This window comes from Epinephelus moara, chromosome 12 (genome assembly GCF_006386435.1).
Source record: "Epinephelus moara isolate mb chromosome 12, YSFRI_EMoa_1.0, whole genome shotgun sequence".
Lineage (NCBI taxonomy): Eukaryota > Metazoa > Chordata > Actinopteri > Perciformes > Serranidae > Epinephelus > Epinephelus moara.
In genome coordinates, this window is record NC_065517.1 from 25,963,206 (window position 1) to 25,979,220 (window position 16,015).

Below are 16,015 nucleotides of genomic sequence, written 5' to 3' on the forward strand. Positions count from 1 at the left end.
AGCTATCCAGATTTGAATGTGCCCTAAAATAAAGTTGTGTGGGTCTGAACAGTGTGTGGCTGCAGATAAGTTTGTAGTGACTGGGCCACAGCAGGTCTGTGGGGCTCAAATGGTTAATCAAATTAGCACTGAGATCAAAAAAGGAGACATGAGAAGGAAAAACAGACATGAATGTGGACAGTTACACTAGTAATTTATATTTAGAGCTCTTCTTAGAAATAAAGGAATGTGTCATCCATTGCGAAGATGTGGCTCTTTTTTATGTTTCATGAAGTTTTGGGTCTAGATGGTGGTCTGTGGCATGGAGGCATGTGTGGACCCAGGCCTGGGCAACATACAGACATATTTTTTTAAGCAGGATTAAGTCAGAGCTGGTTATTATTCTCATAGGACAATACATTGGTTGATAATAAAGATTTCATAGATACCAGCCTTATCCCCTAACTCCTAGATGAACACTGTGTGACTGTGTTTCCCATAGAGCTCATTTTAGCCTGAGGCTATGCCTAAATTAAAATCTTTCAGTATGTATGGAAGTCGAGGAATGTCACTGAGTCATTTGAAGGAAGTTGGGAGGGGAAAGGAAGATGTGGGCTGACCCAACAGAGGTACTCTCATCAAACTCAACATTCCCTTTGGACTGACTCACTGTCCATTCAGCATAATATACAGTACTGTCATAGTGGTCATTATGTAGTATAGTACAGATAGTGAAATACCCACCAGATGAGTCAATGCAAAAACATCAAGCCTCACTGGTGCGTCAGAATGAAATTCTTTGTAAATGACTGTGATCAGATGAAAGGGTGTTTCATTATATAACCATAGGATTTTATTCTTAACTTGCTGCTACCTGTTAATGCATGACTTATATTAAGTTATGTAGTCAGAACATGTAACTTAGTTTCTAAGAATAGAGGAAAGAGCACATGTACCAGCCATGCACAGCTTTGTTTGCTCCTTTTTACATGTGATGTTTTACTTTCCCTTGAAAATATTATATCTTATTAGATTTGTGGCTGTTTACTTTCCTTCCCCTCTCAACTCCTCTTTTCTCACTCCGCCTGCTCTGTTTAAAACCGTGAAGCCTTCCATTCATAGGCATAGATCTTGGTTATCACGGCTCTTACAATTCAATGGATCTGAAGAAACTCACAGGAAGTAGTGTTTGATGTAGAGGATATGAGATGATTCGTTTTACCTACATTTTGAGCTCTTTTTTGTCCTTTTTGACTTGAATAGATTTTAAGTTGCACCGTAGGAATGAAGAAAAAATCAAATTTTAGAGTTTGAGGTAAAACCTTAAAAAAATGCTCACAAAAATAATGTACTGATAGTTTTCCGGGGCTTTCAGACGGTACTCGATTACCGCTGTTATCACCCATTTGGGAGCCTTCTGGATGGAATTCACGCATTCCTCTGGGACAATGCCGAAGTGTGACAGATCTGATTATGCTGGTATTTACCTGAGGATTTATCTGCATTCCTTCTGGTCTCTCTCCCCCCCTCAGACAAAAGCTGAATCAAATTTGTCTGCATTGGAGTAATTGAGAGGGGCCTATTAACATTCACAGGGAGCAGGCGGCAACTCGATGGCACCCCCGTTCATGTTAGGTTTGGATTTAGTCCCCCCTTGGTATGAACTTTGCCTCACACAGGGATATGTTTGGGGAGTTTTGGAACTGTAGAGTGAACTAAGATTTACAATTCTGCAGAGGTCTGGAGAGTTAAATGTCATTTTTGGAGAGTGAATAGCCCTAATGTTAGCTTAGTCAAGGAATTAAGGGAAATGAATTGACCTATGGCATACTTTAAAAAAAAGATGATAATCTTCGGGCTTGGGGTGAAGGTATCAGTATTTTCAGGTCAAAAGGCTCAAGTGGAAGCGATGTCACTAGTCCTTGGTGTTAAAGTCCAAGTCGAGTTACAGGTCTTCTTTTATTTTGTGAAATCGAGTCTAAAGTTGGCAAATTTGTGACTCAAGTCCAAGCCATGCGACCAGATTTGACACATCTGCTATTTTGTCAATTTTGCTTCAAAGGTTTGGGATTGTGAACTCAATAAGGTCTGAAAAATCCCAAAATTCCAAAGTAAAATCCTAAAATTCTTCTGGTTTGCCTCTGTCAACATTCATCAACTGGTGACTGGTGACATGAGCCATGAGATGCAGAGGAAAACGTGGTTGCCTCCTGAAAAGGGGAGGAGTATAGAGGGGAAGGAAGGTGGGGTGGGTGCTTAACTCAATTTTTCAGTGGGTGTTTGTTTGTTTTAATCTGTGAGAGTGTGCCTTTTAAAGACACACATGGGTATTAAGACCAGAGACAGAGACCGTAGACCCCCCACCTCCTCTGCCAGAAAAAATCTGTATGAGTTTGTGTATGAAACAGGATGATGAACTAAGAGGGGGGGGTTATATGTGGTTCAAACATATACAATAGTTGCTGTTTCTTGCAGGGATGGGTTACAAATGCTTCCTTGAAAAATCACATGATGAGCTCCAGTCATCCCGGGTGGATAGCGAGGTCTGAGGGGAGAGTGAGCGGATGAGGTGGGGGAGGAGGGGGCCCATTCAGAACAGCTGAAGAAAGGATAGGGGAGGTGGGAGGAAGAGGGAGGCAGGGGTGGTCCTAACATGACATGTGTGTCAGTCTGTTGAAATGTGTGTGGAGCCCTCTTTTCTCCTCATACTGGCTGAGAAGCGCTGGAACAGAGGGAGAGCTACAGAAAGAGAGACACAGCTTCTGCCCTCAGGCTGAGTGAAGACGGAGCCAAGAAGCAGATATTACTGAGTGTGTGTAGAATTGAAGGAAAACTATAGAGCAAATAGAAATATTTTTTTAAATCCTCTATTTTTGTATTTTTTTTTTTAAAAAAATTGTAGAAAGATTTTTGGACCTCTACCAATGCTTGGAACAATAACTTTAACAGGTAAGAACAAGGATTCAGTAAATTTAACATTGTAAAAACTTACAAGTAAATTTCAGCTTTTCTAAAAATGTGGCTGCTTTCCACTGAAATAGCAATATAATTGAATATATATATGGTGAAACAAGTAATTTATTTAGGATATGTCTAAGACCCAAAGCAGTAGTTTCTACATCCATGAGTGAGTATAGCTGAAGGCATTGTTGTCCTGAGGGTGTGGTTACTTAGCATAGTGGTTTGTAGATGCTCTGGCTTGGTGGGTGATGGTCTAGCCTTGCTCAACGCATAGCCCCATCATTTATCAAGTAAAATAATGTTTCAATGTTGTTGTTTTTGTATTTCATTTACTTTGATTTAACAGTTTTGATGAGCTTTACTTCGAAATGGTATCAAGTGTTTATCACCTGTAGCTTTACAGAGTGTGTATAAGAAAGCATCCCTCCTTTTCTTCCCCTCTCAGTAGCCTTATAGTGTACCTTTTTTTTATCAACTACCTTTCATAGTGTATTGTCTCTGCAAAGCCAGCTGCTGAGTGCTGTTAACTCTGAAGTATACATCCTTTATACCGCCAAAGTTCCTAGTAGGAAAAGAATTTCACACCCCAGCAGCTGCCAGATAGAAATGTATGAAGATGCATTTATAGAAACATTTTTAAAGGCTACTTTTAGCTCACATTCCCGTCCAAGCCAGCTCCCTCTGTCCCGTCGTGAAGTATTTCATTAGATTAGAGTAGGATCCTAATTCCCAGTGGGGTTTTTCAGCTTAGCCACGGAGGGTAGGGAGGGCGGCGTATGAAATTAATTGCATGCCAAGACTGATTCTTCTTCAGTTCTTATAACTGGGAGTGATGGTTGAAATGGAGCAGGGCTGGAATGTTTTGTTTTGTGGTGACCCCAGGTTTTGGTTTCTGCACATACATAGTATATAAATAGATGGACAGTTGTGTTTATTTTTTCATATTTGCTTTGGGATAATTCACATCAGACTTGATGTTTGTAAGGAAGATGTTGCAACAGTGGGTTTTATTAGTCCTGTTGATGTGTTGGGTCCCCTGAAGACACTCTGACCACACCTTTGATACAGAGATGGAGTGCTGGTGGGGGAGGGTATGGGGGTGTCTGCTTGACCTCTTTTTAACTGACTTCTATTGTTTAAAGGGCTTCAACTCCAGACTATGATAATTAAAAGAAGGATTTGCATACATTTGGCAAAGTTTGTAAATTGTGTGTAGAAAGAATAGCTGCCATTCAGCTTCTTAACTACCCCCCACCCCCCCACCACACCCAGACAACACAAACCCACAGAAGTGCTGAAACAGCCACAACAGAAACACTATCTGATCTCTCTGGAGACTGGAGTAGATTTACAACAATCGTTTTTTGGCTGCTGCGATGATATTAATATGAGAGCATCACCTTACCACATGCTCTCACACTCGCACATAAACAAAGCCTGTCTCCAGCCGAGAGAAGCATCTCAACTATGAATGTGTGTGTCCGAGATATGCAACACCCTCTAAAGTGAGTTAGGGCTTTGGCCCCGGGGCAGACCCCCTGTCTCTCCTACCCCCCAACGCCATCCCCTTCATCTCCTAACTGTCCCCTCCTCGCCCCCTGTAGCCTCACCCCTCACACTCGCATTCTTTCTGGTACAGTCGTTATTCAAAACACCCGCCCTCCTCCTCCACCACACATTAACCCCCTACACAAACCAAATCAGTCTACGGATGTTAACAGTTGTGTGCCTGTGTAGTAAAAGAAAAGTTGGGCTCGGAAGATCAAAAAGACAGGAGAGATGCCAGTAGTCTGTTAAATCAACATGGTTCCTGTTTTATTATCCATGTAGATACACATGGCCTCGTCTGGCTCACTAACAGCATGACCCCTGCCACACATACACACACACATACACACACACACACACACACACACACACACACACACACACACACACACACACACGTCTTCATTCAAAGGCTCTTAACTGCACTGGAACTTCATTAAAAACTGTTAAGAGGAACTATTGCTTTGTGTACACTCTCAGGGATTGTGCTATTCAGGCCTAATTGTGCTGAATTTGTGTTTGTGTTCAGGTTTCGTATTAGATAAACACAGACTAGTTTTATGTGTTGTTTTCCTGGTTTTACTAGCTTGCTCAACAGCTGTGACTGTACCGTGAAAGTAACACCTACCTGAGAGAGAGCCACTACAATGTGACAGTTCTGATGTATTTTATAAACCACCGGCCTTTCTTTATTCATGTTTACACCATTTTGGTAAAGTCAGCAAACTCCCCCCTCATGCTGCAGTGTGTCTTGATAATAGAAAAAGTTGACCACCCCCCCTTCCTTTATTTTCAGAGGCCAGAGAGGGTTAGGGGGCTATTGTGTTTGCATGAGTGTGTGCCTCGGCATGGGGGTGGGTCCCCATCCATCCTGCTGTGGTGGAATTTGGGTCAAGGAGATTGGGACTTTTTATTTTAAGGAGGGGTAGTAGTAGTAGTAGAGGCTTGTATTGTTTGGTTTGAATCCTGCAGTCTAGACACGGTTTAACCGAAAAACAAATTCTCGAAGTCCCCTGGCATTTAAATTCAGATTATGTTTACAGCATCTTAAAATACTTTTCCCAAACACAGAGTGAACCGCATAGCTCGCATTCCTCTCAAGTCACATCTATACATAAGATACACGGGTGTGTCCTTAGTAATAACATTAGTGTACGAAAGCACTTCTTTATTTTATCATACAAATTTAGTGCAAAAAGCCGCAGTGTTTGGTGAGGTTTTACCTTATTGTCTTGAAATAATAGTTTTACTATTTTAAAGCTAAAATATTCCAGGAATGCAGTGCTACTGAGTGAAGCCTCATGCCTATAATTTTAGAAAAGGATGTGGACAGATGTGGGCGCGTAGTTTTACATTTTTGTGTGAGACAAAGACACAATCAACTTTCAGATTTATTTACAACAGAATCCAATTTTTATTTTTTGCATTGTCGTCTTGCATATCCGTAAAGGCGGTAATTCCCACAGTGTGTTGGTTTTAGGGAGTGCATGTGTGGCTTTGTGTTTCCCAGTGTGTGTAATCAGGTAAGTTGATAGCCAGGCATTAACAGTCCTGGGGATTTGTTTTGAGAGTCCAGGGGTATCAGATGTTATGTTTTCCAGACTGTGGTGAGATCTGAGGAGAAAGGAAGTGAAAAAAATTAAGGAAAGCTTAAAACACTGGCAGGTCGTCATCCCCCTACGCCGTCCTCTGTCAGAGCAAAGGCAGACATTGTGTGTAGTGTTGCATGTGTGTATTTGTCTCTTATCACAGCTGATGACTCTACATTTGCCTTACATTTGTACCTACCAGGGAATTACCCATAGCATTAGAATCATCCAGCTAAACCATCAAAAGAAAGTTCACACTATACACCATTGCAAGGTTCTGTTTTGTATCTGTGTTTTGAAACAATAATCCAAAATTTGCCAAAAAACATCACTCTCATTGTGCAATGTTTTCCATGAAACGCCCTTTGGGGATTACTTTATTTGTTTCAAGGCCTAAACTTTAATATTTTTTGGCATGTTTACATAGTGCAGGATTAGCTGGGCCAAATTGCAATCTAGTTGCAATTAAGTAGTCATATGCTTGATAAAATCTGCTCAAGGGTTCAGGGTCTCAGTGAATACTTTCTGTACAATGTCTCTGATTAAATGCAGATGGAAATGAGACATCCTCCTGTTTTGTAATGAGGTTTTTCCTTTTGAGTAGTGACATCAAGATTCCATTCTATAAAAATAACATGGGAACACTGTGCAGCACAGTAAGACCTTTCAGAAGAAATGGTAAAACTGAAAAAAACTGATCAATATCCTTATCAAAGTTCTTTCTTATTTTTGTCTTTTCAGTTGGCCAACCAGATGGTGTGACTCAGAAGGAGGAGGCTCCTGAGGCTATGGACACCATCCAGGGTGAAGTGGCTCCCCAAGTGAACGGCGAGAAAGTGGAGAAGGAGTCCCCTGATGCCAATGACATCTCGGTTGTTGAGGAGAAAGCAGCTGAGGAGAAACCTGATGAAGCCAGCGAGGTGGGCTTCAAGAAGATCTTCCGCTTTGTGGGCTTTAAGTTCACACTGAAGAAAGACAAAAGTGAGGAGAAAGATCCCGTGAAGCTTCTGACAGTCAAAGATAAAGAAGAAGAGGAGGTGAGCGGGACTGACAAACCTACAAAGGAGGAAGAGACTACCACTGCTGAGGAGAAGAGCACAACGGAAGAAAAGGAGGCTGATACAGAGGTGTCTACTGCTGAGGCCGAAGTCAGTAAAGATGACAAAGCTGAAACCACTGATGCCCCAGCTGAAGGCCCTGCAGCTGAAGCTACTGATGAAGCAGTCAAGGAGGAAGGAGCTGAGAAGGAAGGAGAGAGCACCATGTCCCCCCTCAGAAGGCTCTTCAGTGGAGGACTCTTCTCTAACCTGAGAAAGAAAGCCAGCATCAAGAAGACAAAAGAGGAGGAAGACAAGGAGGCAGCTGCTGAGAAGGAGGCAGCTGCTGAGAAGGTGGCAGCTGCTGAGGAGGAGACAGCTAAGACCGAAGAAACTGCTGCTGCTGCTGAAGAAAAGGAGGAGAAGGTTGAGGCAGAGCAAGAAACTAAGGAGGAGGAGGCACCAGCCACCCCAGAGGAAGTGAAATCAGAGACTGCCCCAGAGCCAGAGGTCACTGTTGTATCCACTGCTGCAGAAACTACTGATGAGACCAAACAAGAAGAGGAAAAGGCCGAACCTAGTTCAGAGGAGGAGAAGCCTGCAGCAGAGGTGACTTCTGAAGCTGAGCAGCTTTCATCACAGGAGAGGGCTAAGCCCCAGGGAAGCCCCCTGAAGAAGCTTTTCACTGGAGCTGGCTTGAAGAAGCTCTCAACTAAGAAACAGAAGACCAAGAAAGAAACTGAGACGAAGCTCACAGAGTCTGGGGAGCAGGCGGCTGAGCAGCTTCAATCCTCCACTGAGTCAGCAGAGGCTCCAAAAGCTGACAGTGGACCACCATCGCCTGAGGAGTCAGGAGAGCATGTTATTGCTGTCGAGGTGACCCAGAATGAGTCGAGTCAGGAGACTGATGGTGAAGTTGCCTCTGATGGAGAGAAGAAAAAAGAGGGTATCATTGCATGGTCTTCCTTCAAGAAACTAGTAACACCCAAGAAGCGTGTAAAAAGGTCTTCTGAGAGCGAAGATGAAGCCACAGGTGAGAAACAAGCAAAGTCAGCCACCCTGTCCTCTTCTGAGAGTGCTGCATTAGCAGATAAGAGTGTTGACGAAGAGACTAAGGAGGATAAACCAACCGAGGAAGAGCCAAAGACTGAAACAACCGAGAAACTGGTGAGCAGCACCGAGGAGCCCAAAAAGAAAATGGACACCTCTGTCTCCTGGGAAGCTCTTATGTGTATAGGTGGACCCAAAAAGAGGACCAGGAAGACCTCTGATTCTGACGATGATGAGACAAAGGTTGAGGAGGAACCGGCAGCAGTAGAAGGGGAGCAAGAGGGCAAAACTGAGGCTGCCATTGTCAGTTCCCAAACCACAGACAGTGATGGAGAGATTGCTTCCTCCCCTGAGAGAGAGTCCACCTGGGACACACTGAAACGCATGGTAATGTCAAAAAATAAGACCAAAGCTGAGGAAAAGCCAGAGGAGACTACAGAGCAAGTCCAGTCAGACAGTGAGGCACCTAAAGATGAGTCGTCATTCTCTTTGAGGAAGCTTTTCCCTGGACGCAGAAAGAAGAAGGCTGATAAACAAGCCTCCACTGAACAGGGCTCAGGTGAGGAGGACTCTGACACCCCAGCTGTGGTTCCTCTCTCAGAGTATGATGACAAAGTTGAAGCTGCTGAACCAGAAGCACCAGCAGCACCTGTTGAAATCCAGATTAAAGTGACCTCTGAAGATAGAGCCCCTTCATGGATCCCAGCCAATATCGAAGACGGTGAAGATATACACGATCAGCTGAGTGACATTCCAGAGGAGGCTGAAAATGTTGCCACTCCAAAGTCTGTGGACACTGACATTGCAGAGGATGAAACCGAGGACAAGGATAGTCTGTCTCCAAAATCTGCAGGGCGCACAGGGCGCAGATTGTCCACAGCTGAGGTGATGCCTGTCGCTCCAGCTCTATCTGCAGAAACAACTCCTGTTCCTCAGGGACCCAAGCCAGAGAGCGCTGAGGAGGTTATTGAGGGCATTGAGGCCCAAATCAACGAAATTCCACCCCAGACAGGTGTGACCACTGAAGATGTACCAATAGAGGCAGCTTCTGAAAAAATAGAGTATGAACCACCAACTGAGAGTGCAGAGTCCAAGACAAACACCATCCTGGAGCCACACGCTCATGACGAGGCCATGGCTATCTGCACTGGCCTAGGAACCAAGGAGATTGCCAAAGTAGCTCTGGAGAAACCTGCAATGCCCATCATAGAGCCTGTGGCCGTGATCCGTGATGCTGTAGGCAGAGAGGTGTCAGTGGAAGAGAAGCCAGCATGTACAGAGGAAGTCGCAGTTACTGAAGATGCAGTGCTCAATGCCCAAGTGCACCAAATAGAAATCGCCAAGCTTGAGCCTGCTGTTGAGAGTTCATCAGGCGAAACGTCAGAGGCTCAAGTAGCCACTCAGAGCTATGAACCCAAGATTGAGCAGGTTGGAATTGTCAGCACTGTTCTTGAGGAGAGTGAAATCATTCAGACTACCACCACTAGTGAGAACTCTCCTAAAGCTGTTATAGTCGATCCCATCGTACCAACATCTGAAACAGCTGTTTGTACACAGAGCGTAGAAGTCAATGAGCCAACTGTAGAGACCAAGGAAGTGAAAATGGACCTGGAGCAACTTGCTGCCACTGAAGAGAATACTGCTGAAGAGGTTATTCAATATGTGACTGAAGATATATCCTCCACCATATGTGAAATCACAAAAGCCAGCATCACAGAGGAGACTGTGCCAGAAGCTGTACCAAGTGAGGAGGGTCCTGTTATCACTGAATCAATAGTTCTCGAGGCTCCAGTCAGTGCGGTAACATCAGACATAGTGAGCATGGAAAATGCACCAGAGCCAGTTGGTGATGAACCAGTCCAGGTGCAGGAAACCAAGGAGGAGGGTGCAGCTGAAGAGAATGTGGAGGCAACTACCGCACAGACAGAGTCAGAGATCAGTGAAGGGACAGAGCAGGTCAGCGAGAAGATTGAGGAAATCAAGGAAGACGTCCAGCAGACCAGTGAAATTGAGGCTGAAAGTATGGTCATTGCCCAATCTGTCATTTTGGATGCCATGGATAAAGTTTCAAAGGAGGCACCTGAACCCAGCACCCCAACACCAGTCCAGGCTGTAGCAACAACAGAGGAAGAGATCACAACAGAGACCCCTGTTATCTCTGAGACCCCTGTTGCTGTCGTCTGTGAAACACCAGCACCAAAGTCACCTCAGCTGCTCAGAGTCGCCGTCGAGGTTATTGACTCAATCCCAGTGGAGGTCACAGAGAGTCTTGATGCCCCTGTGGAGGAGGAGAAGAAACCAGAAGAAGGGTTAAAGAAAGCTGTGGAAGTAAAAGTAAGTGAAGAGACTGTCGTAGTGGAAGAAGTGGAGGAGTTAAAGGAGGAGAGTCAAGAGGAGGTCAAGGAGGAACAGAGCAAAGAAGAAGCAGAGGTTCAGGAACCAGATGTTAAAGAAGCAGCCGAGGAAGTCAAACCACAATCGGAGGAAGCAAAGACAGAGGCCCCTTCAGAGCAGAAAGTGCTTGAGATTCACATGCCGGTCCAAGTGGTCCTGCAGACGGCCCAGGTGGAGGAACTGTCGGTGGAGGAAGAGGCTGTGGAGGAGTTCGACAGCAACGGCCCTGTGGCTGAAGACACCAGCGTAAAAGTAAAAGCTGAGAGTGCCGGAAAGAAGCTCTCAACGGTGTCAGAAGAAGCTCAAGCCACGACCTCAGCAGAGGTTCCCGCTCCCAGCCAAGTCACAGAGGAGGAGAAGGCAGAAGCACCATCAGGAAAGTGCGCAGAAGTGATGGCACAGGTGATCGAGGTGATCGAGGAGGCTGTGAAGGAGATTGAGCCTGTGTCCACAGAGATCACAGCAGCATCATGAGCAGGTGATCTTACTTTGATATTGAATGTTCATGATAACTGTTTTATATAAATCAAGACGCAGGTAATCCTAAATTAAAGTAGTGTTTTTTCAGTGTTGACAAATCAGCGACAGAACAGTAAAAAAGGTAGTTATTCCTAAAATTCCTTTGTTGGCCTATCAAACAATCTTCTCATAGTGGCTTTTTTGAAACATCAATGGGCCCTACTTTTATTAGGGAGCAGGGGAGGGGATTTGCCCACTGACCAGATGAAAAAGCTTTTGTTCGGGGTATGAGTAACCAGGGGACCTTTGATATCAAAGCAGGAATGCCGCCGTTGACCCCTTCTTTGTAGGCTGGGGTCTTAAAGGGAAGCGGTGTGTGAGGGGCAGATGAACTTGTGCTGAAAGACTGATTATGATTCCTCCGCTCCCTCCTCCTGTTTTCCCTCTATCACAGGCTCAGCATGGAGTCAAGAAACCATGTCGGAGTATTTGTTAGATTTGATTACAAAGCCTCAAAGAGCTGGAGTTATACTTTTCAGTTATTTTAGCTGAGTTATGTCTTTAATATATAAAGGATAGTGCATTTTTAATGTGCAACGATGTTTTAGCGACACACTGATGTTATCTGGAAGATATGAGGGGGACGAGGAGGAGGGAGAAACTGGGCGTAGTTCGCTTTAATATTTATTAAGCAGCCATGTAGCTCTGCAGCAGGGGAACGTCTGGAGAGGGATAGAAATGGAGGAGTTTGATGAATTACAGCGGATTAAGAGCAGCAGTGGTACAGCAGCCCTCTCACACAGTGGGTGATGAGTCATTTAAACAAACCTTGAAGCATGGTGGTAAAATCAAACCGTAAAAGAGAAAAACCAAAGACTGAAATTGACAAAGGGGGAGATAGAAAATATTGCAGGAGAATTAAGCACACTTCACAAGACACAGTAAAATAGCAATGTATCCATAGATCATAAAACATAACAATTCCGTAAATGTACAATAAAGATTTTTAAAAAATACGACTAGACAAAAATCCTATTATAAATATTATAAATATTCAGTAAAAATTATCATAATAAAATCATCATCAATATGTGTGTCACTGGTAAATCAGACTGAGTATGCCAGCTTGAAAATATATAATATAATATAATATAATATATTAATTGTCTTTCCAGATTCATTGAGACTGCCATATACAATATTCTGTTAGCCACTACAAAGTTAGCAACTGTGCTTCCACACACATAAATATTACATCATAGTGTAAAATAAATATTTAATTCAAAATTCAAGGCATAAGAAAACTAAAAAGAAAGAGAAAACAGGCAAAGTACAAAGTAAAATTAAAATAAACCCAAAAAAGCAATTAAATCAACAACAATAAAACTACTAATGACAATAATTACAGCAATGAACTACAGTATGTGTAGATACAGCTCAAAAATAATAGTAGTACCACTAAAAACTACTTTTACTTGTTAATTGTGCAATGTCGGATGGCAAACAATTCCATGTTTTCATTCCTTTTAATATAACAGTATGTTGCCTTCAATCAGTTTTTGAAACAGGAAGTGAAAGCCTTGCAATAAAAACATTAACCAATGTTTCATTCCCTTGTCACACCCTCTGTCCCCGGAAGGATTACATCACATTAAATTTCAGCTGTTAATGATATTCTGGTCCTAAAACATATCACACCGAGGGACAAAGATGTTTCCAAATGTAATCTGGGTCTCAGATGGTTTCTTTTTCCAGAGAAGAAAAGATGCAGTATTTTCTTGTCCCTAATATCTTGTTTTTGTTCTTCATCATCACAGCTGAAGATACAAGACTGAAGCCTGGGAGACGCACTGTCTGGACCAGGAAGTGAGTGATGAGGGAGAGAGAGAGATCGAGAGAAAGAAAGAGGCTGCTCGGTGGTAACACACTGAGACTGGGCTCCACCCATCCCGCCCAGAGAGACTGAGTGACTGAGCAACAGCTCCGCCATTCTCTCCACGTCCCCTTCCACCTGTACTCCAACCCCCCCATCCTGCAGCCCCTGTCACCACAACGTGACGTCCCCACCGCCATATCCTCACCCACTCACTCACTCTCATACACGCACACACTAAAGCATGTCCTGTGCCTCAGAAGCATCCCACCTGGCTTGTAATCAGTGTGATGTATGTTCAGTGTCTCCGTGACTTTTCATTGCCCTTGCTGCATAAGACGAGTGTCTGCAAGTTGGTTGAGTGCGAATCTGTCCATGTGTGCGTGCGCGTGTGTTTGTATGTGTATAGTAGGGAGAGTGAGATGGTGTCAGACAGTGAAGAGATGGAGGATTATTATCTTGTATATTGTATTTATATCTTGAGTATTCTTTAATTCACCCTTAAGTCTTTTTTCCCTTTTTTGTTTGTACATTGTTGCCTTGTTGTTTTTAAATTCCTACATTAAGCTGTGATACATCAGGTATTCTTTGGAGCAACATTATGACAGTAAATTTCACAGTTGATGCAGAGAAACGTCTGAACAGTGTCTTGTAATATTTACCGTGTGAGTGACCGGTGTATCACAGCTTTTTATAGTCATATTCAATAATTATTTCAACTAAACCATGGTACAAGTGTGATTCCACTGACAGTAAGTGATAACACTGACTGAAGAAAACACCCAAGAGGGCAGACAGTATGATGATCACTACCAGAAATGCTTTTGACACAAATGTGTTCTCACTCTGCATCCCAACAAAATAACTTCATAAGCTTTGTGTAGATAAGACAAACAATCACTGCCTGATTTACTGTGAAAAAGATATTGTTACACATTGTTTCATGTAATAATAAAATAAAGTACTATTTTAACACCCTCATTTGATCATGTGGCAGAGGTATTTGGTAAACAGTGACATGCACAGGATACATAGGCTACTTTATGACACTGTAAGACAAGTGCATGTAAGAAACACAAAGCATATCAGTGTTTAATGGCCGTGTTTCTGAATTACTGTGTGACATACTGTATGTTTTATTTGTGTGTAGCAATTTTAACACCTTCCTTACTACGCTATATTTATATGTCCTGATGCAAAGGCAGTATGTTGATGCCCTCTGTTGCCTAAAAAAAGTAGTGCACCCTTAATCTTCAGTCATTGGTGTCATTTTGGCTTCAACTGCATGTTCAGGGTGATAAAGTATGAAAATGTTCAATCCAGTCTTATGGTACCTGCTCCCGTGTCGTGTTCTTCACCTAGCACGATGGCTCAGGCTCATTAAACTGGCACTGGGATTTAGAGAGGAACAGACACGGTCTGCATGGTACCAGGAAAAAAAAAAATATCTCATTTTGCTCTTAATTTGAAAACCAAATTGAGTTAGGATCAATCAGGGAGTCATGGTTTTTCCATTGCTCACAGGATGAGACATCAGTTGCATCCAATTAAATTCCTACTCAGCTGCTTTGAGTCATGCATCAAACCTAAGTCATGAGGTCAGGGCTTATTTTGCGAGGTCATTGGCAAAGTGGGAGATGTTTTAGGGTGGAGGAATATCTAAAACATTCCTGGGGGTCCAGTTTTATCCACCAAAGCGAACGTGTGACTGTGGGTCACACTGGTAATTGCTGACGTCCTACCAAATTTGGCAAACTTGCACTGTGTCAGTCATTCAGCTCTCGAGAGTTAGCTGTTAGTGCTTCCACTGATTATAACTTGACACGAGCATCTCTAGAGGCTCACATTTCACTCAGCTTTATGACCAAACCAGAGAAAGATCAGGAAGTACGTACCCCTGTTGGGTCATCACTTCCCTTTACTTTGACTCTAGAGGGTTTGTCACATCCATACTTGCTTTATGTAAAAGATACAGGATTAAACTAAGACAAAGTGAGCTAAAGACTTTTGTTATTGTTGCAAAATGTAAAGCATTTAGTTGGGGCACCTGCCCACTTTAGTCCTCCCTGCTTTTTGTAACACACTTAACTGTGAACCTGTTAACATTTGTACAGATTGTATACCTACTGTATGTACTTAAAAATCATATTGTTGTAATATTAACTAATAACCTGCAGCCATTTAGCATAATATTCATGTAGCATGGAATTAATGGTCTTTTATATTTTCCAAGCTGTTAATAGTAAGGATACAGAAACTTGTCTATATTTCATTCAATAAAGGTAGAGAAAAATGGTGTGTACTTTGTATTCATCCATGGATCTTTCAAGAAAGAAAATAATCATATAATAATCATTAAATATAAAGACAAAGGTATATGTCACACCTGACACAGGAGGATTTATAGTTGACAAATACATCAACACTTACATCTGCTAACGGCAACATTATAGTATGTTATAAACAATGTATTTTATGTTTCTACACTGCTTATAAATGCCTAAGGGGGGAGTGTTAAAGGTTCAGCTTCAGGTTTTATCTTTACTTCAATGGAATTAAATGACAATTTGTATAATCCAGGTGTCATTTACCCAGGTGTATGCTCTGTACTCTTAAAGAAACACATTTTTTCCAAAGGTTTAGTTTGTAAAACTGAGCTCAAGAGTGTATGCTCACTTTAAAGCCAGACTCCATTGGCAAAAACAGTGATTTTAAGTTTCTGAACACAGCAGCTGCTGGTCCACTGTTGCCACGATCACTTATTTAGTGTGTGTTATTGGGTGAGGTTGGTGTTTCAAAGTTTGGATTTACCAAAGTCAAAAGTCACACTATAACACAAACTACAGATTGAGGCAGTGGTATACCAGCGGCACTGTGTTTAATGAAGTAAAATGACTGTTTTTGTCAATGGAGTCTGGCTTTAAAGAGAGCTTAGTTAAGTGTCACTGTTCATTCAGTTCCTCATTGGTAACAGCTGTCTGTTTGGGAAGTAGTGAGCATGGATGTATGAGACTTGGATATATACTGCACGAGTTGCGTGAGAGTTTGTAAATGGATGATTCAAAATATTAAGTTCAGAGCTACACGTCTGGTGGACATTCCTGCAGTCATCCTCAAAATTTGGG

The 16,015-nt window shown here is 42.7% G+C and overlaps 1 protein-coding gene across 2 annotated transcripts in view; it reads left to right on the forward strand.

Annotated features, from left to right (window-relative positions):
• Positions 1-15,188, forward strand: part of akap12b (A kinase (PRKA) anchor protein 12b) — a 62,958-nt gene extending 47,770 nt beyond the window's left edge. The window contains exons 1-3 of one of the 2 annotated variants that reach the window (XM_050057850.1): positions 2,668-2,928; positions 6,819-11,036; positions 12,835-15,188. In XM_050057850.1, coding sequence (XP_049913807.1) covers positions 2,904-2,928; positions 6,819-11,032 — 4,239 coding nt within the window. In that variant the 5' untranslated portion in view covers positions 2,668-2,903 and the 3' untranslated portion in view covers positions 11,033-11,036; positions 12,835-15,188. Of the gene's footprint in view, positions 1-2,667; positions 2,929-6,818; positions 11,037-12,834 lie in introns of those variants that run through there. The other variant, XM_050057848.1, reaches the window with a different exon arrangement.
• The last annotated feature ends 827 nt before the right edge of the window (positions 15,189-16,015 follow it).